This window comes from Festucalex cinctus, chromosome 3 (assembly GCF_051991245.1).
Source record: "Festucalex cinctus isolate MCC-2025b chromosome 3, RoL_Fcin_1.0, whole genome shotgun sequence".
Classification (NCBI taxonomy): domain Eukaryota; kingdom Metazoa; phylum Chordata; class Actinopteri; order Syngnathiformes; family Syngnathidae; genus Festucalex; species Festucalex cinctus.
Window position 1 is genome coordinate 7,873,276 of NC_135413.1, and position 24,086 is coordinate 7,897,361.

Below are 24,086 nucleotides of genomic sequence, written 5' to 3' on the forward strand. Positions count from 1 at the left end.
TACTGCTTAAATATTTGTTCATATTTGACTTGTTTTAGTATGGTGCATTGGATAGTAAGCGCATTCAGTCCGAGGGGAATAAACAAACTTTCAAGCGAGAGCGGGTGAAAGGGTGGCCAGGCCTGGCCCGACTTCTATAAACAGATATGTCTGTCCCAAAGACGTGATCGAGCGTCACTAAATATGTACCCATCCATATCCCCAAATCTCTGAAATTATTAGAATGACAGAATATTTTTTTTTGTATTCACGTCACCGTTGCCTGACGATGGCAATTATGTTGGGAGGTGCCTCCTATAAATAATAATAATAATAATAATAATAATAATAATAATAATGTGTAAGTACAGAAGTGCACATGGTCACCTGATGATGCCATATAGAGCATATGTGTTCCTATGTGAAGAGGCCCCGGTCAGCGTTCTCGTGACACCTAACCCTGTTACTGAGTCCGCCAGCTCACCACTCGGCGAGCTCTACCCTTACACCGTGAATGTAGCCCCACCCAGTGAAAATATAAGTGTGTGCGTGTGGCGCATTAAAATTGGGAGCAGGTGAGATGGAGCAGAGGGAAATGATTTCCCTTACTCCGATCCACCCGCATCCCCCCAAAAAATGAATGTGTGTGTGTGTGGTGCATTAAAAAAGAAAATAGAGGGACAAGTGGTGGGGCGGGGACACAGATGGGGGACCACGGCGCTGCTGGCACTGCAGTCTCTCCCCCTTGATGGCTCCCCACCCCAACTCACCCGTCCCCCTGGATGTGAAGTGCATTAAAATTGGAGGGGAGTTGAAGGGTGAAGACGGTGTTTCCACCCTTCCCCACCCCACCAAGAAATATGTTGTGTGCCCTATGTGTATATTTACAAAATGTATAGTGCAAAACTAGTGAAGTGAGTAAGAGGAGCGACCAGCTCTTCCAACCCGGCGGGTGCAGGAGGCGATCTCAATCTTGGTACATATGTTTTCAACACTTATCTTTCTAAAATAGTTCCTGTATTTAAAAAAATAAATAAAAAAATGACAGTGTCTTTAATTTTTAGGAAATGTTTTTTTTTTTTTTATATATTTATTGGAGTATGATTTTCATTTAATACATACATTCAATGTGATCATTATTAAGTACATTTTTATTTTCCTACATCAAACACATTGTAATGTGACTTAAAATAATTCACATGATTGTAGTAATAAAACCCCTGCCTTGTTAGTTTGCATGTTGTCCCCGTGCCTGCGTGGGTTTTCTCCGGGTTCTCCGGTTTCTTCCTACATTCCAAAAGACATGCATGGTAGGTTAATTGAAGTGTCTAAATTGTCCCAGGTGTGATTGAGAGTGTGTTTGATTGAGGGTTAATGTCTTGGTTAAGTAGCTCTTTCACCGTATCATCGTTCCTTCCTCCTCCCCTTCCAATGAAGTAAATAAGTTGTTGAAATTGTATCAAAATGCTTCTCAGTAGCAGAATGAGGCTGAACTTGGCTCCAGTAGTCTGTTGTAGCATTCCTGCTGATTATAACTGATTTATTAAATGTGATTATTTGTATCTTGTATGCTTCCTAATTGTGTTTCCTATTTTGTTTTCAGATTTCCCACAGCAAAACAATCACGGAAGACAAAACAAAATGAGCTGCTGCTGCCAGCCTGTACCAGAATTGCAATGAAGACTTGATGTCCGACCACTCATGTTTGGCACACTAAACACCCCCTGAAGAAGCCGTGACACAGCAGTTTGCCCAGTTTGTTCTGCATGTGCTGTCGCATATATACAAATATATGTGCAACAAATATATCTACACACGCACACTGTGCTGATTTCAAAGCACTCTGGAGCTGAGGAATTAAAACCAAGAGTATGGTCCAACGTTTCACCTCAGTCTGCCTGCTGGGAGCCATCTTGGGTAAGATGCATTAGACACGCCAAATAAGATTAAGTTGTGTTTGAGACAAATTTGAAACATGTTTGATGCTGGAGTGGGATGATATACGTGATGTTATGTCTTATGACATATGGTGACAGTGGATGCTGACAGAGGCTACACCGCAGTAAGGGAAGGGTCGTTTATAATCCACTGAGTAATTGACCTTTGGGATCCGCTATAATGTTGTTTTCATTTTGGGAAACAGTTTAATCCTGGGCTATCATATGACATTTGATCATCTAGGTCAACTGACTAACTGCACTCTTCAAACAGTAGCTACATTCATACAAACATTCAAATGTTTACATACTGTAAAGTCACCCGCTTAAAATGATTGCCCAAGCCATATTTTGACTATTTTCTTTCTTTTTTTTCTGCGTTTATTATACATTTCTTGGCATGGAAGGCTTTTTCTTTGGCTTTTTCTAAATGTGTTCCAAATTGACAAACCCTTGTCATTGATGATAATCTGCAAAACATTCAACAACACAAATGGGTAAAAGCTCAGCGAGTCTCATGGGAGCTAACCTTGGGTATTCTTTGCTTTTCTTTGGCTTGTTTGGTGACACTTTTTCACCGTTTTCAACATCCTCATACTGTATGACTTCAAACAGCACCCTTGCAGTTGCGCTATATGTATGGAATGACTCTTTCCAGAGTCTTTATGTTAACAGAGCTATGCTTGCTAGAGAAGATGTGTAAAACAAAGAGACAGTTTTCTGATAGTATATGAGATTCCATATCAATGTACAACACATGTTCATATTGGCTTACAAATGTCAATTACTCCCACATGTCAAGTGTATGTTTAAGAAAATCTGAGGACTGCATTTTAATGTTTGAGTTTATTACCTGACTGGAGTGGCTAGGCCTTATGTCCATAAGCATGATGATAATCCTAACCCTACATTTGAACACTTCTGAGCGCTTTTGTACCTGAGGACCTTTTCCTTGCCTGAGAGATTCCCAGGCGGTCATGTTTGAGGAGTTCACACAACTTGTTAATAGTGTTGTTAAACATGTAAGGTTTGAATTTTGCTATATGGCATTAGATTAGAAGAATGACAACATCACATCGCTACTGCTGTTTTTTGAGAGCGAACAGACAGATATAGAAAGGCTTGCTCCTGAGTTGTTCTTCCCATTAAATATTTTTGAATGGTTTTGAGAAGCCATGAAAAACACTGACAATGTATAAATTTCACACCAATTCTAGACACCCCCGTTCAAAATGGCAAGTTAAATCATATATTTAAAAATAAATAGATAAATAAATAAAATAAAATAAAAAAAAAGACATGAAAATTGAAAACGAATCATTTCTGATGCAACATGTTCCAAAAAAGCTGGGACAGGGTCATGTTTACCACTTTGTGTATGTATGTATGTATGTATGTATGTATATATATATATATATATATATATATATATATATATATACACACACACACACACACACATATATTAGGGCTGTCTGTCAAAATTAAAGGGTTAACTCGAGTTTAATTTAAATTCATTAAAGCGTAAATAAACATGGACTATATGTAGTTTTACTTTCTGATTTATTTGCTTAGCGCATGTTGGAGAACTCTAAAGTGATTTAGCCCCATGTGCTTCTACTTACAGGTAAACGAGCTCAAATGCCTCCCTGCCATGCATTGCCGATCAGCCCAGGATACGTTATGTGTCCTAAACTAAAATGGAAATATTTCCCCCTCACTCTCTCTTTCACTCTTGTCTGCGTGATCAGCCGCGCATGTTGTGCGGCAAATGGCATGCACTGCCGGAGATCGAGGTGCATCAGGTTAATACATGCTTTCCAAAAACTTTATTTGCGTCACGCAATCTCGGTGTGGCTATTTGCGCTGGCGTTAGTGAATTAGACGCTGCATATCAATGAGTCTCATTTGCATTGGGGTGGGCATATTTTGCGTCAAATGTATGCAAATTACCTCATTTACATATGCAGAAATAACACCGGCGCACCGTGACGCAATCTGTTTGGCCGCGCACTTAGTGACGGATTTCCCCATCTGCGCGTGTTTAGTGAATTAAGCGCTCCCAGATTGATCCATTTTTGCCGGTTAGCGCGGTGCAAGGCGACGCAAACCTTTAGTGAATAGGCCCCTGAGTGTGCAGCCAAACTGCTATTGAAACTGTACGGGAAGTGGGAATGGTGTCCTGTTGTGTGCGTGGTATGCCGGCGGGCGTCAGCGTAGCCTTGTGTTGCCCATTCATTTTGAATGGAGCCGCGCCATCGCACGACACGACATGGGTGTTCCATGTGCACTTAAGCTTATTTTTTTTGTAAATCACATTTTTTCTTTACCACTCAGTTAACCACGTGCTAAATACAGTTTTAATTCATTTCCAGGAAGATAATATAAAAAATACAAACAGTAAATACAACTCAGTTTAGGATTTAATGCGCTGCAGACATTTGCTGTGCGCTGAGTGGGTGAGACCACTGCGCATTTGCTCATGTGCGTAGCTTAGAGGGAACACTGCCGGTCGTACAAGGACCGAACAGCCTGTATCAGGGGGCTCGGTACCCCGTACTCCCGAAGCACCCCCCACAGGACTCCCAGAGGGACAGTGTTGAACGCCTTCTCCAAATCCACAAAACACATGTAGACTGTTTGGGCGAACTTCCATGCACCCTTGAGGAGATTGTGTAGAGCTGGTCCATTGTTCCACGGACAGAAACCATACTGCGTCTCCTGATTCCAAGATTCGACTTTCCGACGGACCCTCCACTCCAGCACCCCTGAATAGACCTTACCAGGGAGGCTGAGGAGTGTGATCCCTCTATAGTTGGAACACAACCTCCCGCCCCCCTTTGTAAAAAGGGGGACCACCACCCCGGTCTGCCATTCCAGAGGCACTGTCCCTGATGTGCACGCGATGTTCTAGAGGCGTGTCAACCACAACAGCCCTGCAACATCCAGAGACTTTAGGAACTCTGGGGGGGGATCTTATCCACCCTCGGGGCCTTAACTACCGAGGAGCTTTCCAATCATCTCAGTGACTTCAACTCCAGAGATAGGAGAGCCCACCTCAGAGTCCCCAGACTCTGCTTCCTCAAAGGAAGACGTGTCGGTGGAATTGAGGAGGTCCTCGAAGTATTCTCCCCACCAATTCACAACGTTCCGAGTCAAGGTCAGCAGCACCCCATATCAACTATACACAGTGTTAATGGTGCACTGCTTTCCTCTCCTGAGACGCCAGATAGTAGACCAAAATTTCCTCGAAGCCGTCCGGAAGTAGTTTCCCATGGCCTCACCGAACTCTTCCCATGTCCGAGTTTTTGCCACAGTGACCGCTGAAGCTGCATTCGACTTGGCCAGCCGGTACCTGTCAGCAGCCTCCGGAGTCCCACAGGCCAAAAAGGCACGAAAGGACTCCAACTTCAGCTTGATGGCACAACAGGCACTGACCGCTGTACGGCCACAGCTCCAATCGGCCGCCTTAAAAATAGAGGCGCGGAACATGGTCCACTCAGACTCAATGCCCCCCACCTCACCACTATGCACCTGACCCCTTTAGCCCCTCCCACCGGTGGTGAGCCCATGGGAAGGGGAACCATGTTGCTTCTTTGGGCTGTCCCTGGTCCTATGGGTGCAGGCCCGACCACCGGGCGCTTGCCGAGCCCCACCTCCAGGTCTGGCTCCAGAGGAGGGCCCTGGTCACCCACGTCCGGGCAATGGAAATGTCCGTCCCTTTATTGCACTCGCAATAAGGCATCGGTGAACCGTGTTTTGTCTGTTCACTCACCTAGGATCTGTTTGCCATGGGTGCCCCAGACAACATAGCTCCTAGGATCATTGGGACTCACAAACTCCTCCACCACGGTAAGGTGCCGGCTCACGGAGGAGAATTATTTGTACCCAATCGTCCAATGGTTGGTTTGGTTGGTCCTTAGATTATGATGGTCACGACATACAAGGTTTGAAAGGTTACAATTGAGACACATTGAATTAGTTTCCACAGAGGGTTAAGAATATTTTGTCTCACAGACACACACAGGAACGCACGCACACGCACGCAAGAAGGCTCTCTCCGTTACCGCTATACTTTGTGTTTTTCAATTTTCATATTTATAGCCTTTTTTCCCTTAATGAATTTTATAATGTAATTATTACTTTACAACTGTGTTTGTATTTTATATTAATTGTTCTATAGCTTTTATGTTTGAAATCTTCCACAACCTTCAGTTTTCATGATAGTTTCCAATGAGGTGCATTTAGGGAAGATTGTAAATGAAAATGTTGACACAAATGTTGCGTATTGATAGAGGACTTTAAATTAGTGTTGTTCCGATACCGTTTTTTGGCCCCCGATTCCGATACCCAGCTTTGCAGTATCGGCCGATACCGATACCATACCGATACCTAAGGTTATTTGTTCATCAACATGAAAAAGCTGTCCTGCCATTGGTTCAGAGCATTCAAGGGCCAATACGTTATCTTAGATCGGCATGCAGTGAACATGTCACATATCAGTGAATGTCGTGCACGAGCAAGACACAAAATGCTGCATCCAAAATCCTATATTAGCGTTGGAATTAATGGTATCGGCATCTTACTTGTGAGTAGTCACTGATACCGATACCGATACTGGTATCGGCGCCTTTGCCGATACCAGTATCGGTATCGGAACAACACTAGTTAAAATATTAAAAAAAAAAAAGTCATTTTGTGCAAAAAGGATACTTTCATATTTTAATTTGTGTACTTGTGGATTAAGATTGTGAAATTTAGTTAGCCAAGCGCTTGTACTGTAACTTGATTAGAGCATTTTACTAGATAGTGCTCATCATGCGGACTCTCACATGCAAACACATGATTTTCCGGAGGGTCTTCAGTCAGCAGTTGGTTTGCTGTACAAATGAACCAAAATACATGAAGTACTGATTCTGTACATCAATGTATAATTAAAGCTAAGACACAAAGGTCCTCCTTTAGTCAGATAAAACAAAAGCTAACACTTTCATAAAAGTGAATAGAAAAGCTACGTGCAGCATTTACGGTTGGCAAGCAGACCCTTACATCCAACACTTCTACCGCAGGCTAATGACAACACTGAGTTGCCTAACAAACTGTCTGGGAAAAAAAAAAAAAAAAAACTGCATGAAGTCAGCTGTTGACCCGAACAGCACACCCGTTTGTGACCATTGAGAGGGGGTGGGGGGTTGGGTGAAAACAATGTGTTACTCGTAGACGGAATAGATTTGCTAAACGCTAAAACCCTCTCTATCTTTGTAGTTGGACACAACGGCAGAGTAGCTTTCTACAGATAAAGAAAAATTGGGCTTGTTCACTTCATCATCCGGTTTAAGCAACTTTCTCTTTGACTCTTTATGACTATTACCCCCTTTATAAAAGACCACTTTCTTCTCTTGTCAGATCTTTACAGGATTCACTCTAGAAGGGGCTTTGTATCGCCACACTTACGGCTAAATAATGTTTTAGTAGGCAATGGGACAATGGGTGCTTACCATCACAATTTTGCAGAATTTTCTCCTTTGAATGGTGTGCATCTGTTAAATCGTCATTGCTCAATGCTCATTGACAACAACTATTTTAAGAGAGGAAAACAATGTTATTTAGTCACATTTGTGGTTTGTTAGTTTCTCTCATCTTAAACTATTTCCATGGATGGAAATAACAGTTTCCACAAACTCTGATCAACTTTATTTGGCAACAACTTTAACACATATAGTAATTTCATTATTCCTTACTCAACTGTTGTGTTTCTTCAAATAGTTACCTTAGTTTACTAGAGAAGCAATAAGTACAGAAGCATTGTGGAATGTAGTCCAATGGCTGGAGTCACAGTTCACAGGTGCCAGGACTTGCTGGAGACCATGTAACAAAGATTTGAAGCAATTCTAAAAAGAAAAAAAGTGGAGGAAAATGTTATGTGGCAAAGTGTACAGCAAGCTGGTGACAAACGTGTACACCCGACAACATTTTTTGGGTAGCATAGCTTGACAATATTTACGCTCTCTTGTGCACAGTCGTCCTCTGGATACTACCTCTGATATGGCTGGCCTATTCTAAAACTTTATGCACAGTCCTGTTTAATGGCCCGGTACCTTATTGAACTAAAACCCGAAAGTTCTGCCTTAGTTTTATGAGACCAAGACTCTAAAACATGTCACCAGATTGAGTAGGGGAAAAAAAAACAGATTTTAAGTTGAGCCCAGGTAATGATTACTGTCCTGTTTTTTAAAATGTGAAATAATTATTACCTTCACAAAGTGTAATACGTGCGCTGCTCTTGCAATTTATACAAGTCGTGAGCAGAGGTGGGCAGAGTAGCCAAAAATTGTACTCAAGTAAGAGTAGTGTTACTTCAAAGTAATATCACTCAAGTAAAAGTAAAAAGTAGTCATTAAAAAATGTACTCAAGTAGAAGTAAAAAAGTATTTGCTAAAAAGAATACTCAAATACTGAGTAACTGCTTGAACATTGTCTGATTTATTTTTTAAAAACAATGTAATCAGAGAGACAAAAACATTCATTTTGTTGGGTTGAACCCTCTGTTGACACAAAAAATATCAGGCTATGAGTTTACAGGTGAGTAAGCCATTGAAATCACACATTCAGTTCAATTTGCAAAGTTAAATTAAGTTAATTATATTAGAGTATGATTTCTGATGATTAATGTATTAAATCTGAGTGTGCACCTGAAAATATTGTGGTCACTACATTTCTGTAAATACCCATCAGCAGAACAATTAGAAACTTGTACTTTTTAGCTTAAATCTTTTTTTGTTTACATATGCTATTACTACATTGAATAAGAATGGCTTAATGTTGATATGTTTTCTTACCAGGTTCTGGCATTACATGGAGTCAAATGTTTATCTGTTACCAAAACTATCTTTACCGTTAATAATTTGTGACACTTAGTGGTTACTAGGGCTGGGTATTGCCGCCAACCTCACGATACGTATCACCAGGGCCGGCGCTAGCCATTTTGGTGCCCTAAGCATAAATATTTTGTGGTGCCCCCCCCCCCAACACTCCGTCCGCACACCCCATCACCCCTCCCCTGGTAGAAATTAACAATATCTGAGTATTTGTCAGTTTTGCTTTATGAAACAAAATAACTTGTAAGTAGGGCTGGGTTTGAAATATCGATATATCGCTATCATATCGATACACCTTTTCATATCCCAATATCGATACATAAAACCATGTATCAATATATCGACCCCCCCATTTTTGTCAATTTATTTACACAGCCTGTGCTGTGGTTGTAATTTATTTAAATTATTATTATTTATTGTTTTTATAAGGCCATGTTAAATGAAACAGATTAATGTAACTGCAATGGATTAAATTCCTAATGTAAATATTCATATTCTTACTAATGCATTAAATTAGAGCAAGAAGTTTCTACTCTTTGCAGCATTGGTACTTTTGACTGTCTAAAATATGTGCTGCATGAATTCCTCAACTGAATCGAAAATCATTGTGAATCATGAATTGAATCGGGCCCTTGTGAATCGAATTAAATAGATTCTGGAAATCTGAATAGATACCCAGCCCTACTTGTAAGTGTCAATATTGAAGTTTTAAAAATGTTCACAAAAATAAGTGATAAATAATAAGTCTTTCTAAAACTTACAATGACACCAAATACTCAAATAAAGAAAGCTAAATGAATTAAAATAAAACTCAATGCCACTACTATTAACAAATAAACATCTGGAAATATACAAAGTGCAAGCAAGTTAGTAGAGGCCCTACAGAGGCACATGTCTCCATTTCTGGGCTGCAAAATCGGCTATCAGGTCATCATATGACAGCTTTTGTGCAATTTCCGAATTTATGAAATGCTCCTTGAACATATTGAAGCATTGATCCTGTATTCAGAAATACAAGACAATATTCAGGGATTCTACAATGAAACATGGTTTTGAACCAACCATGGTACAAACATTTTCTAAATTGATTAGGATTATGGTATTGTGCAGGCCTATATTTAAAACACAGGTACATGACAATTTTCATAATCTACCTTTTTAGAGAAGGACTGATAGGGCACTATGTAAAAATTCTGGACATAATGTTAAAACTATGAATATGAAATGAGGAAATCTACTTAGCCTTAAAGCCGCAGTGTGTAGCTCCCGACCGCCATCTATCGGTCAAACAAGATAATGCAATGATTTTAAGCACACGAACTACGGCGTCCCAGAGAGACCACACTTCGCCGGCCTACCATCAATTTCACCAACACAGAAGCAATATGTCTTCACAAACGACATCGAGTATTCCTTCAAGTGACGAAGTAAGTGCATTGCATTTGTTAGACATACTGTACAGATCCCTAAATTTGTGATAGTGATTAATTTCAGACGTAACCAGACATTTTTTTTAACATTCTAAGGAAATACTGTACTTACACTATCGCTAAATGCCATATATGTCCACCTGTATTAGTGCAACTAAATCATGCAACAGAGAGCACATTGAAGTATATTCGTGTTTAGACATTTGCACCATCCCAAAGAGGGCGAGGGAGGGGGCGAGGGAGACGACGAGGCAGAGGACGAGGACGTCGTATTTCAAGTCTACAGCGACGACCACGTATCCCTGTTGAGGATGACAGAGTAGAGGCACTGAGAAGTCAAAGAATTGAAATAATAGAGGTTCGTAGCAAAAAACTCATTATGTCAGCACAGGAAAACACAAACAAAAAAATCCATCCTATCGAGCATGGATGGGAATGGCTCAAAATATATCTTTGTTTGGAAAATCTGGTATTTAGATTACATCGTTTGCTATTTTTAGTATATTCAAAATAGTCAAGTTAGCTAGGCTACACATCTGCAACTTCCCGGAATGGTAAATACCAAAAAAAAAAAATAATAATTGTTCTCCCCCCGTCTATTATTGATATCAAGCCAGCCACTCAGAAAAGTGCTGCTTACAAAAGCATTCGCAAGCCTTTACTCAGATGATGATTTGTCACCATGTTGAAAAATTTTGTTTCCCAATTTGCCGCTGTCACAAAGCAATTTTACTAATTTTTGATTATATTGTATTTCATTGATTGAAATTTTGATTGAAGATACAAAAGATGTTGTGTTTGTATATTTTAATTTGCAGAATTCTACATGGATTTCACAAATAATCTAGTTCATGTAATGTGTACTTCATTGGCTCAAACGATTTTCAGTTCAGTTTGTTACCTAATCTGACATAAAATTGTTACCTTCTTACAGAGATTCGTACAGGAAATGACCCTGGAGGAACATAAAAATCTTCTAGTCCAGCTGATAGAAAGACAGCCAGGACTGCTTTTTGACACATTGCTGATACATCAACACCACCGTGATTTACCTGGATCCCAGACTGCAGTACCTTGGTGTACTTGTGGCCTCTGCAGAGAAATGCCAACGGATGCAGAGCGCAGATGCTGTGGTCAGGAACCCGCTAACTGCATATCTATACTACCACACTTCACACTGTACTGCCTCAATGCTGGTATCCTACGGCTTCACAGACAGTACAGGGAGGATGTCACCGTTTTGGGCGGAACAAAGGAGCCTGGTGACGACAACAAAGAATTTAGATATGCTGCCTATCGTCACTTTGTTTTCTGGCAGCATGGGTCACTGGGAGCAGGGAATCGGCGAGTAATTGCAAGCTGTTGTGTTTGGAAAATAAGAGACACATTCCCAGATCCCCAAGAACATTACAAAGGTTTTTTTTACCTGGGATATAATTATGCCATGTATGACACTAGTTTGTTGCATTTAGTTTAACCTGTATGTTGTTAGTGTGTTGATTTGTTGTTGTTGTTGAATGACTAAAAATGTTAGTATATATAAAAATTTCCTTTGGAGCCAACATGCAGTCTTCATTCAACCTAACACTATTATACATGTCTAGAAATGTAAAACATCAAAAGCCTGGATAATTATTATAAATGGTACTATGCTAATGAATCTAAGGCACTGGGGGGCAACAAAAAACAAAACTACTCAAATATTGTACCGTAGTCTACATGAGAAAAAAAATTAATTGGAATATAATGAGCTACATGAAATGCAGTTGGTAAAGAAATTTACCAAAATGCTGTGTGCATTTTAATACTGTATACAGCAAATAGACACAGGTTTTGGCCAAAAGTAGTGTTACATAGCAGGTCTGCGTTGTACACAAGTAAAATATCTGATTACATCAATAGCAGGATTTTTATTTTTTCTCCCATTGTCCCCCATTAATATTGCAATATTCCTCAAACTCTTCAGAACACATAGACCTGTAACCCTACTTTTCGCCCACTCTACGATATTAAAACTAGTGGAGGGGTAGTCCATTTTTTTGTGGGACAGACTGCAGTAATAATAAAGTTACATCAATGTTTGATGGTTTTATTATCGGATTTACATGCTCCTTGACTGCACAAGTACATGTTATGGAATTGTGGAGTGCATGGTCCCAACAACAATGATATATTCCTCAAAGGCCACAGGGTTGCTGAGGCAAGCGAGGGGGGAGTCACTCCATGGTTTTCGACACCTGGTCAGCAAGTCCTGTGTAGAGCAAATGGTGCTTGTACATACAACCAGTCCATATTGACTCAGACAAAAAGTTAATGTAGTGTGTAATACTGTACACATGTAAATCACATACCTAGACCTCGGCTGACTTGAGTTTGTTGCAGCTCTGATATGGTAGGTGGAGGTACTGGTGGTACAACACCAAGCCTTCTGGGGTCCTCCATCCTAAGTGTCCTCCTCCGGGGCATTCCAACTTGGCTACTGAGTCTCCCGTTGATGATTTTTTCTTGAAGGTCGGTGATGTATTTGTATGATATCCCTTCTTTCAGTGCATACAGTGTGTATCGTCTGGCATTCTTATTGTACTTTCTCCTGAAACTGCAACCACAGCAATACCAGCAATTCAAAGTTACATCGACTAAAGATCATAACAGTCTGTGGCCAAAACAATTCATAGATACAGAGGACAAAATAATATCAACACTGAAAAGATCATTTTGAGAACTTACATTTTATTGCCTTCAGATGTCGTGAGTGTCGGTAGATTGCGGTGGTAGTTATAATCCAAGGCTGCCAGAAGCACCCTTGCCTCATAAACAGGGGGAGTGAATGCTTGTCGTTTGCTTGTGTACATGAGAAGATGGTTTTGGAACCCCTCAAGTTCGGCTGTTGATCTAGTGTATCAAAAACAAAAACAAAAATAGAAGGGGAAAAAAGAACATATTACTAGTTATCACTGAATTGTCTTTCTTCAGAAAAACATCTATAGCATACATCATGTAAAACAAGAAAACAAAGCTAACCACTTTTAAGAAAATTTGTAAGCAAGACATGATGCAGCAGTCAACCAGAAGAAATATGGAATAAATCTAAATCTTTCATTATCTACCTGAAGTGGAGATACTTGTGGACAGTACCCAACCAGCGCTTGCTGAGAATGATGTCAACTAAAGCTTTGTGGGCGTTAGAGTCTTGCTGTAACCATTCTTTTCCATAATCCTCTTCAAGATGTCCATGCTGGCAGCTTCCAAGGGCCCAACTGTGCTTATTACATACATGGTGCAGTATGCCAATCCAAAGACCCTTTATAGGAAAAAAAGAGAACAAATGAAAAAAATCTGTACTAAATAAATAGTTTTATTTACATAGGTTATAAATTCTGTTGAAATTAGTACTCACAAGGAACTGCTCTCTTGTTCCTGCTGTCTTACAGCACCACCAAAAATGGTTGATTATGTCTTTCAACCATACTAAAATAAGAGATTGGCCCTTCACCTTTGCTGCCTTTGGGACAAATTAGAGTAGGAAAATACATTTATTCACAAAATTAAAATTTTACCCAAAAGTACAGGAAGCGTTTTCAGTGCATTGTGTTAAAAGGTAGGGTAAGGAAAAGAAACAGTTTCTTGGAAAATTATGATGAACAATCTTCTCTATGTTGGCCTATTCCTCATGCACATATTTACATCCAACAATTAACTTACTGCAGCTAATTTCTTAGACAGATTTTTTGCCCCATGCCACATGTCCAGGCTGTGGTGAATCTTCAAATTTTTGTATTTCCCTTTCTCTGGGTCTGCAAACATAGCATGTATTATCAAAGAAAATTTGACTTCTGAAAACTTTCACTAACAAGTCATCACTTCCATATTATGTATACTGGTACATTTGTATGCGCATTAGTAGGACTTCAGTGACCACATAAGGTACAGACAAACATACAAGCAGACACATCCAACAGTTAATAAATCTTTCATTTACAAATATATATGTAACACTTACCCAAAAGGGCAGCTATCTGGACATGCGCATCTGTACAGATTTCAGAAATCTGTATTTCCTTGCTAAGCTTTTCCAGGGTCCGAATGAAAGCCTCCTTTTCCATTATGTTGGAGTTCCAACACGTTTGCCGTTTGTCCACTGTAGAGACATTGATAATCTCCTTTGTCTCATTCTCCATGGTCGTGTAGCTGCAGTATTGTGCACAATGGCCAGGAGAATCATTCCGTCCATCTCCTGAATGTAATCAAAAATGTTATTGCATCAACAGTGCATTTTATGCACGCATGATGTACAGTGCAAACCTTGAAATTCTGCATAAAACCAACTGATACTTGTCAGTCGCCATGTGTATAAAAAAAAAAAAAAGTGACTACAGTCATGCACTGTCACTGGATTGCAATTGAAACACTCACCAAGGAGCACCACCTGTTTTCCTTGAAGGGAAGCAATGGATTGAGATATTTTCTCGATCCAAAACTCTGTGATGGCATCAACGCAGTATGTGTCTTGTACAGTGAAGAAGGTGTTCCTGTTTACCATTCTTAAGTTCATGAATTTGAATAGCAGGGCTACTTTGGCGTAGTTGTTTCCAGACAGTAATATATTAGAAGAGAGCATAAAATCTCCTGCCTGCATTCCAAAATTCAGCCTTGGCTGCGTATCCCAAAACCACACTTGGTGGCCATTTGAACACATCTGAAAAGGCATGAATAAAATGTTTAAATTTAAAATTTTCTTTGTGAATAAAAATGAAACACTGACAAAATCTTTTGAAAAATCAATACTGTGGCCAGTCAACAGTGTGAATTCATCCACCTTTCCAGCTACTCAGTCAAGCCAGATAACGGTAGAGAGCAGATATTCTTCAATATGGAAGTTCATGCAACTTAATTAAGGTCTGAATCTTTTCAAACAAAATCACCACCTACATTAAAAAAAAAAAACAACAACAACAACAACAACAACAGCAGCAGCTAAATCGCATAACTACTGGCAAAAATCCAGAGTCCAGTCTCAGTTGTTGAGACAATCAAAACTTACCCATTCAACTTTCATCGCTGTCCCTCTTGTAGTAATGACCACTTTAAATGGTGCAGAGCTTTCACACCTTTCTCCCATGCTCAAACCTTTTGGACAATTGTCAAAGGGTAGTTTGACCCAGTCAACCAATTGCCTCAGACAGTTTTCATACACAATAGCTGCCTTTACATCAACAATGTCTTTTCCTTTTTCAACTTTGACATTGTCTGGCAAAAAGTGGGTTGGCAGCATCTCAGGTACGTCCGTAGGTTCTTCAATGCCGGACAGATCGTGCACAGAATCATCTATACCGATGATTGGCAGCTCATCGATGTCCTGTGCATATTTCAATGCACCTCCCATTCTGCGTAACAGACAAATTTACTACATCATAAACATCCATAGGGAATGGATAATAAGTATGTGTTTATTTACACACCGCAAAGAAATCACTGGCACATAGTCTTCATCAGAGCTGTCCTGGTCTTCACTTCCCTTGGGATGTGCTGCAGAAGTATCATCTACCCAATCTATACTGAAAGACATAAAATCTTTCAAAACATTGTTTACCAAAATTGTGTTTGGAAAAATAAAAGGCTCTTACTTACATGCTATTCCTGAGGTCATTGAATTTCTCCTCATCCAACTCTTCCTCAGCTATGCTCATCTCATGTAGGCTTGTGATTAAAAAAATAAATGTGTGTCATTTACATAAATACAAGGCAGAAATGCAAAGTTATAAAAGTGAAATAAATGGTAATGGCTAACCTTTGTTCAAGGAGTTCAATTTCAGGATTTGCACTTGCACTCAGATGAACATCTCTGAAAAGGAAGATGAGACATTAAAAATGTAATTTAACTTCATTTAAAACCATAGAAATATTTGCAACATTTGTGTGTGTGGTAAATAAGCCTGCCTGTCTGTCCCACTGGAAATGCTTGACACCGCCGGTGGAGCCACAAATTCTGGCCGCCTCGCTTTCATGGGGGTTGAAGCCTTCATAACACTGTCATGCCTAAAATCAACAACAGCAGTCCTTGTCACCACATTTCCAACAAACCCCCAAAACAACCTTAGTTATGCTTTATATTCTCAACTGAAATGTGTGGAAATATCCCCACGAAATCACAACCAATTACACTAAATAACTAATAACTTGTGTGTCTATTAATTCTAAATTGAATAAAACCTGCCAGCGTGAATCACTTTTTCGGGCAGAAAAAGCACCGTAGCTACATAACGGAATAGCTCGAGTGGTGTGGAGTTGCTCATCAACAGCTAGTGGCCGCAAAACAATGACACATACATCATATTAATTAGAAAAGGACATACGTTTTGTCACTCTCAAAACGCAAACACAAGTGTACTCTTACTTACCGGTCAAGTAGAAAGCTGGCGAGGGCAGCATCACTTTCCAGACCCAGTCTGGTCCTCATCTCTCTCCATCTGGCAAATGTGGCGCCAATATAAATTCTTGTTTTGTCGCGCTGTCTTCGGTCAGGACGTTTACGTTTATGTGCGGTAGGTGACGTGAAACGAGTAGAATATGTGTGGTCAGCCATGTCGGTTTTACACAATCAGTAATAAAATATATTACCGAAGCTATTGTCGTGGTCAATGGCGTGATACTTTTTAAAGCTCTCCACGCGGATTGGAAACTCTTCTTCTACGTTTATTGGGAGTTGACACACAAACCGGAAGTTCGTCTGCCACCGCTTTGAAAAACGCGAGATGAAAATCGATTGCTGAAATTTGTCTTTGACGGCACCCGTAGCAGAAAGATGGCGGCGAAACATGGCGGACACTAGAAGCCGCGGCGCGGACATGTAAGATAATTAGCGATTTCTAGACTAACCGTTATATTTAAAAAAAGTACGTTTATGCGATACAACATATCTTTTTACATACTACTAACACAAACAATTGTTTGTTTTTTTCGAATGATTTATTGTTTCACCACTAGATGCCACTGTATAATACTGAGTGTACCTTTAAGATGATGATGATGATTATTATTATTATTTTCAAATTACACTTTCACCAGTACATGCCGCTCTTGGCCGTTCCATATGAAACAATATTGTCTCGTCACATTCCATTTAACATACCGTATAATGAACGTGCTGGTCGCAACCATTCCACTGCGGCGGTTTGGAGTGTTTTTGTTTTGTTTTGCTAACTGTGGTCATGTAAACGTAGCTGCTACAAAACAAACAAATTGTCATTGTCATACCTGCAAGTGACGCGCGAGCATCATCTCGTTTTTTCTTTTCCTCTTTTCTGCCCCCAATTCTTGATGCCTTTTTGATGACATGTCCAGATATCCAAGAATAAACTTCTGCCAAATTTGCGATTGAAGCATAAAGTGCACTCCACCCCCCTCCCCCTTTCCCTAGTAGTTTGCTTCGTTGGAGCAAAAGTGCCCCCTGCCCCCTCCCCCTTTCCCTAATAGGAACAAACTACAGTACTAGGGGAGGGGGGGGCACCAACGTAGACCAGCGATACCGCTCGTCGAGTAAATAATGCTACGTTATTTTTTGTATTTATTAACATGCTTTACAAGCTTTTATTTTAAATATTAGACACTGATATTATAATTTCTAATATGATTATTTTTACGGGCTTGATTTGTTTTTTGGGGCCCCCTTAGGCAGTTGGTGCCCTACGCGCAGTGTGTGATAAGCGTATACGGAGCGCCGTGTCTGCGTATCACGATGCAGGGGTCACGATACGATACGTATTGCAATACATATGTATCCCAATACTTGATCTTCAGGCGATACGTATCCCGATATTTCACATTCATTTACTTGCATTTTATAATAACAGTCATATGTATACCTAAAGGATACGTTTATTAAGCTGGATGACAAAAACGTTTTTGTTAGTAGCTCTTCTGGTTTATCACCAAGTGGCATGCCTGGTCTAAATGTGTATGCACTGCAGAGCAAGGAGCAGTTTTCACAGACACACCGGGAAAATGTATTAATAGGCATGAGCCGATATGAGTAAAAATATCAAAGTATTAAAATTACAGCTCTAAAATGTGCTTATTTGAAATATTTGGGAAATAAAAACAATGTATTTTTTTCCATGTAACACATTCTATTTTGTTTTTAAACAAAACGAAAATGGGTACATTACGACATGTGCCACGTTAAGTTTATAAGTAAATAAATGTTGATATTCTTCCTTTGTAGGGGTGTAAAAAAAAAAAATCGATTCGGCGATATATCGCGATACTACATCGCGCGATTCTCGAATCGATTCAATAATCGGCAGAATCGATTTTTTTTTTTTTTTTTTTTTTTTTTTTTTTTTTTTTTTTAGGATTCACACCTTGAGCATGGAAGAATGTTATATGAACGGCACATTAAGCCTTAATATTTTTATTTTAATGCTGTTCAAACATGAAACAGATTACAACCTCTATAAGACTGAAATTTCAGATAAATAAATAATACATTTTCATATAAATCTTACACTCTACAAGCTTACTGATTAGTATTTTCTAAATATGAATGAAAAAAAATCGCAACAATCGACTTATAAATTCGTATCGGGATTAATCGGTATCGAATCGTGACCATTCGTATCGGGATTAATCGGTATCGAATCGAATCGTGACCTGTGAATCGTGATACGAATCGAATCGTCAGGTACTAGGCAATTCACACCCCTATTCCTTTGCATGAAATTTTCTTAGCAAGACACAGTGTCCAATCACTGGTGAGCTATTTTTGCCTTAATTGAAGGCAATTAACTTCAAAGACACTGCTGGTTTTTATTTTTTTTAGGTACAATGCAAGCTGCAAAGGCAAACGTTAACTACCTATTTAATGTTAATGAGCAATATCGATTCTGACGCCTGCGTATCGATACGTGTATTGTAATGAGGCCCGCAACGATATATTGTTGTATCAATTTTTTGAGCACACCCCTAGTGGTTAATGCCAATTCATGCCTCCATATAACATGTATCGTGATCTGTTTCATTTATGGCAACAATAAACAAAGTGTTTGCAAAAGAGTCTATGTGAAAAGGTCCTTTTCAACACTTGACAAGACAAATACCTGCCTAAAGACAGCAAAAAGGGAATTTAGGTCAAACTTACCGTGACATGTTAACTCAGGTTCAATGTGGAATTTTTATACCAAATGTCCGTTTGTTTCGGCAGACACATAAGGCATTATAAAGCTGTTATTGTGCATGGCGTCTAACGTAAACATGCTAATTATTTGAGGCCATGGGTGTTCGGCTTCGTCTTCTCCCGCTGCTATGTCCCAAATGCCGCTAGCGTTTCTGCTGCCTGTGGTCATGTGACTGCATTGTTACATCTGATTGGTAGAATGTTAAGGGTAGGAGTCGTCATGTGATTATTGTTGCTATGTCTGATTGGTGAAACGCAGTCATGTGGCAGAACCGCTGTTGGCTCTCTGGTAAAGATAATGAAAAAAGGAGAAAAAGTAACTATTTCAGTCTTGCCAAATATAGCGGAGTAAGAGTAGCGATCCTTTTTCACACATCTACTCAAGTAAAAGTAAAACGTATTGTGTGGTAAAACTACTCTTAGAAGTACATTTAAAAAAAAAGTTACTCAAGTACATGTAACGGAGTAAATGTAAATCGTTACTACCCACCTCTGGCCGTGAGGCAGACGTTTCCCCTTTGCCTTGACTGGTGTATGATTGATGTGTACCAGTAGTGAATCCTCTGGCGCTCAAAGCACGCCAACAAAAGAAAATGAGAACCGCTGCCCGAGGCAGTTCACAATGAGGCGAACTTAGGCAAGAAGCAAGCATGTGAGGTTACATAACAATGCCTCATTACATACAGTGCTACTCGCTTTGTCGCTTTTATGGTTAAGGCTTGACTAAGATAAATCATCCCATACCATTCATTTAAAACAATAATAAGAAATTTAAGTCTAGGATTCATACATATGGATTTCAGGAAAAGACATTAGGCATCTGTTAAATCTGAGCAGGACTATCTCTTTGGTTTGTCTCGTATTACGCAGTCTCTCAACACTTAGCATTCGTGCTTGCTGTCAGCCTCCACGCTGAGACAGAGGGGAGGATGTGCCACCAGGGAAAACTCCAAAGATGACCTTATTTAAAAAAAAAAAAAAAAAAAAAAAAAAAAAAAAAAAAAAAAAAAAAAAAATAGGACTGTTTTTCCTTATAATTTAGTCCTGATTTCTGTTAATTATTGTTTTTGCTGCCTTTAGTGTTGGGTGGCCAAAAGGAAAGCACATAAGTTGTTGAAGAAGTTTGCGTGTCATAATAATGATCGCTAAATCATAGCATATAAACTCAAAATAGAGATCACGTCATTTTGTGCATAGAACAAATAAATGTTGATGTGTTGAACAAAACTATATTACATTGATGACATTGTTGTGGTTTGAAACGGCATGTTGCATTTCATGGCAAGAACATAGCAGTCCACTTGTAGTCAATACAATTGTACATGACCACATATGAACTTAATAGCAATGTTGGGAATAAGAAAATTTGTGCTGTTATCTACAACATTGTGTTAATCTACTATGGGTTTCATTTATAAGAAATCATCCTTGTTTTCATACAATTTAGGTACTGTATAATGCATTTTATAATGGTTGTGCATTGATAATAATCTATTAAATGATCAGTGGAATTTGAGGGATGAGTGTGCCCTGCGATTGACTGGCAACCACTACAGCAGGGAGCTCCAACCTTTTTTCCACCGCGAGCTACTTTTAGCAAAGCAAAACAGCAGCGAGCTAATCATGTTTCACAACATTAATTTTACAACTTAATTTTTGTTCCTGCCTTTACTTCAGCACAACAAATCAACAGTAGTCATAAAATGCATACGTTGTCATATATATTAAAAAAAATAATAATAACAAATTATATATATATATATATATATATATATATATCCCAAAATTATGCTGAATATACATGCTCAACATCTCAAAACCACATTGTCTATTAAAAAAATTCTTGTTCCTGATTTTCTGCTTCTTTGAACCAGGAGACAAGCGACCATCAGTGGTAGATGCAAATTCCGTTTTGCGAACGCACGCTCTAATTGGTGGGCTGGTTTCACACTCGTTCTTGGTTAGCTGCTTCCTCGACGCTCGGAGGCTAGCTACTAGTGGTGCAACGGAACACAAAAGTCACGGTTTGGATCGGATCACGGATGTGAATCATGGATCGGATCGTTTTTCGGATCAGCAAAAAACAACCAAACAAAAAAAATATACCTACTTTGTCTTAATTTATTTTGTAAAACGCTTTTGGCCATTAAAAAAAAATAAATTCAACTCAAAATGTCTAATTATGGTCGTTTAGGATTTAAAAATGCAACTTTAAGTGCAATGTGAGGCAGATGCACAACGTTAACAAAATAACAAGGTGTTAATAATGGCTTAAAGTTATGCTCCTAAAATCTAAACGGCTGTGTTTCACATTTTGAGTTGAATGTTGTTGTTGTTGTTGTTGTTGTTTTTAATGGTCAAAAGTGTTTTGTGAAATAAATGAAGTCAATGTTCTATTTATCCTTTTTTTTTTTTTTTTTTTATAAATAATGAAAAGACCTCAACATGCAATTTAAGGCACATTCCCTTCCTTTAAATGTGGGGAGTGAATTACAAGGTAGTCTTGGTCCAGAATATTGAAAAACAAGTTAAGAATGCAAGACCAGCTGTCATTTACTGTTCCCAGCAAGGCTCTCGTTATTAATGCTAGCAGCTAGCTGCTAGCCACTAACGTCAGAAATTTGTGCCACACCATACATTGAGGGAGTAATTAATTAACTGTTTCCTCATGGGGGAGCCTCCACAGTGAGAGGGATGGCTGGTCTTCATCCCTCTCACTGTGGACGAACTCCTCCTGGGTGCCCTTCCTTGCAGGGTAAATCTGTGCCCCACCATGTTATGGTTATTGTGTGTCTGTTGTGTTTTGGGTGTGTCTGTGGGTACGATCATGCGGATGTGGGGGGAGGGGTGGCTTTTTCTTTTTATTTGATTATGGATGTTCAGCACTTTGAGTTGCATTTTGAATGTATGAAAGGTGCTATATAAATAGTTTGATTGATTGATTGATTGATTGATTGATTGATTGATTGATTGAACCAAATTAGCAATTACATATGAGTTCGGGATAGCGTTGTGTGTTGTAATGTCAATAAAAACTACGATAAAGAAATTTGAAACGTCAAAAACGGTGGCGTGTTACGCTTCCTTGATATGTCTGATGAATGATGATGTCATTCAGCAACGGAAACTTTCAGATTTAAAATGTGTCCGCGAGCTACTCAAACTATGCCGCGAGCGTCTGGTAGCTCGCAAGCTTCCGGTTGGAGAAGCCTGCACTACAGGGTGTATCCTGCCAACTGCCCTTGGTCAGTTGTGATAGGCTCCAGCATGCCCGCGACCCTCATGAGGAGAATGGATGGTGCAGAAAATGGATGGACGGATGAATGGATATTGCTGATGTGTCTTGAAGCAATTCAGGCAAAATAACCAGCAGAGGTGATGTTGAAGTACATGACATCATAAGTGGCGCAACTGCTGCGGGCAATCTCCTGAATAAGTGAAGTGCGCATTACGTTGCGTGCGTGCATGCGTGAAAATCAAGTTTTAAAAAAAATGTGACTCCCAAAATAACCATCATTTGATTGGCAGAGATTGGAATATTGAAAGTGTTTTCATAACTGTATACCTTAAAGCTGGCAAGCATTCTTTAAACGGCTTTTAGCCTCAAGTGACAAAGCGACAGGTGCAATTGTGCCATTTTTAAATATCCTAATGGAGTTTATAGGCAAAAACAAACAAACAAAAAAACACTATTGCAAAGCTCGAGAAGACTGACATGTACACTTGTACACCTCCGTTCACTCTTCCCAATTTCCAGACAGAAAAGAAAGATCCAAACGGACGTAAAAAGAGGCTAAAATTGAACATTTCTTTAACACGTTTTGTCAATATCTTGAAACCGAGGGAACAGACGGCGGCATCACAAAGCTTGCTAGCGGACGTACGTGTAACAAAACTAATGAAGTGACGATCATTTAAGAACCTGCTTCTAGCCCCAGTTGACTCCCTCTGTGAAGAATGATCCTACTCGTCTCTTCCTTCGCGTCCTGGTGACCCTACTCGGGTCTGACTCCCGGTAAACGCACACATTATGCCAAATATTAAGCATTTAAATATGCTTAACTGTAGTCTCATGGTAGATGGGTGTCAGTAAGAACAAGCTATGCATGTTTAAAATAGATTAAATATAAATTATCAACATTAGTAGGTAGTCGGCTACTCGCCGATAATGCATCATGCTGCCGAGATGCGCACTTTGCTTGTCAGGGGTGGGTATACTCGGTCCTTGAGGTCCGGATTCCTGCAGGTTTTGGATGTCTCCCTTCTCCAACACAGCTGATCTCCAGCCATCCATCCATTTACTACCGCTTATCCGAGGTCGGGTCGCGGGGGCAGCAGCTTTAGGAGGGAAACCCAGACCTCCCTCTCCCCAGCCACTTCAACCAGCTCCTCCGGCGGGATCCCAAGGTGTTCCCAGGCCAGCCGAGAGACATAGTCTCTCCAGCGTGTCCTGGGTCGACCCCGGGGCCTCCCGCCGATGGGACATGCCCGGAACACCTCCCTAGGGAGGCGTCCAGGAGGCATCCGAACCAGATGCCCGAGCCACCTCAACTGGTTCCTCTCAATGCGGAAGAGCATCCCTCCCGGATGACCGAGCTTCTCACCCTATCTCTAAGGGAGAGCCCGGACACCCTGCGGAGGAAACTCATTTCGGCCGCCTGTATCCGGGACAGCTGATCTATGGTCAGTT

At 39.9% G+C, this 24,086-nt stretch overlaps 2 protein-coding genes across 4 annotated transcripts in view; one reads left to right on the forward strand and one right to left on the reverse strand.

Moving 5' to 3' along the window:
• The window catches only part of il34 (interleukin 34), an 81,096-nt gene that overhangs the window by 16,436 nt on the left and 40,574 nt on the right, over positions 1-24,086 (forward strand). Inside the window, exon 2 of the mRNA XM_077515636.1 lies at positions 1,583-1,896. Coding sequence (XP_077371762.1) covers positions 1,851-1,896 — 46 coding nt within the window. The 5' untranslated portion in view covers positions 1,583-1,850. The remainder of the gene's footprint in view (positions 1-1,582; positions 1,897-24,086) is intronic.
• LOC144015549 (uncharacterized) lies at positions 12,300-20,365 on the reverse strand. 3 transcript variants are annotated; one of them, XM_077515634.1, is made up of 14 exons: positions 19,887-20,365; positions 16,162-19,682; positions 16,013-16,066; positions 15,853-15,921; positions 15,684-15,779; positions 15,266-15,608; positions 14,638-14,920; positions 14,225-14,458; positions 13,927-14,018; positions 13,622-13,726; positions 13,332-13,525; positions 12,952-13,116; positions 12,576-12,820; positions 12,300-12,475 (listed from the first exon to the last, which is right to left on the reverse strand). In XM_077515634.1, the coding sequence occupies exons 2-14, from the start codon at positions 16,245-16,247 to the stop codon at positions 12,441-12,443; spliced, it is 2,001 nt and encodes a 666-aa protein (XP_077371760.1). In that variant the 5' UTR covers positions 16,248-19,682; positions 19,887-20,365; the 3' UTR covers positions 12,300-12,440. The 3 variants fall into 3 exon arrangements, with proteins under 3 accessions (XP_077371760.1, XP_077371761.1, XP_077371759.1); XM_077515635.1 differs by having other exon boundaries at positions 15,684-15,774; positions 16,162-20,365; XM_077515633.1 differs by having other exon boundaries at positions 13,622-13,722; positions 13,923-14,018; positions 16,162-20,365.

What these genes read in the sequence shown, in the direction of transcription:
- LOC144015549 (XM_077515634.1), bottom strand. Translation starts at nt 16,247, where the DNA reads ATGAAGGCTTCAACCCCCATGAAAGCGAGGCGGCCAGAATTTGTGGCT. An exon ending in AATGACCTCAGGAATAGCAT is followed by an intron (nt 15,780 to 15,852) that starts GTAAGTAAGAGC and finishes TATGTCTTTCAG; the next exon opens with TATAGATTGGGTAGATGATA. An exon ending in CACAAGTATCTCCACTTCAG is followed by an intron (nt 13,117 to 13,331) that starts GTAGATAATGAA and finishes TTGATACACTAG; the next exon opens with ATCAACAGCCGAACTTGAGG.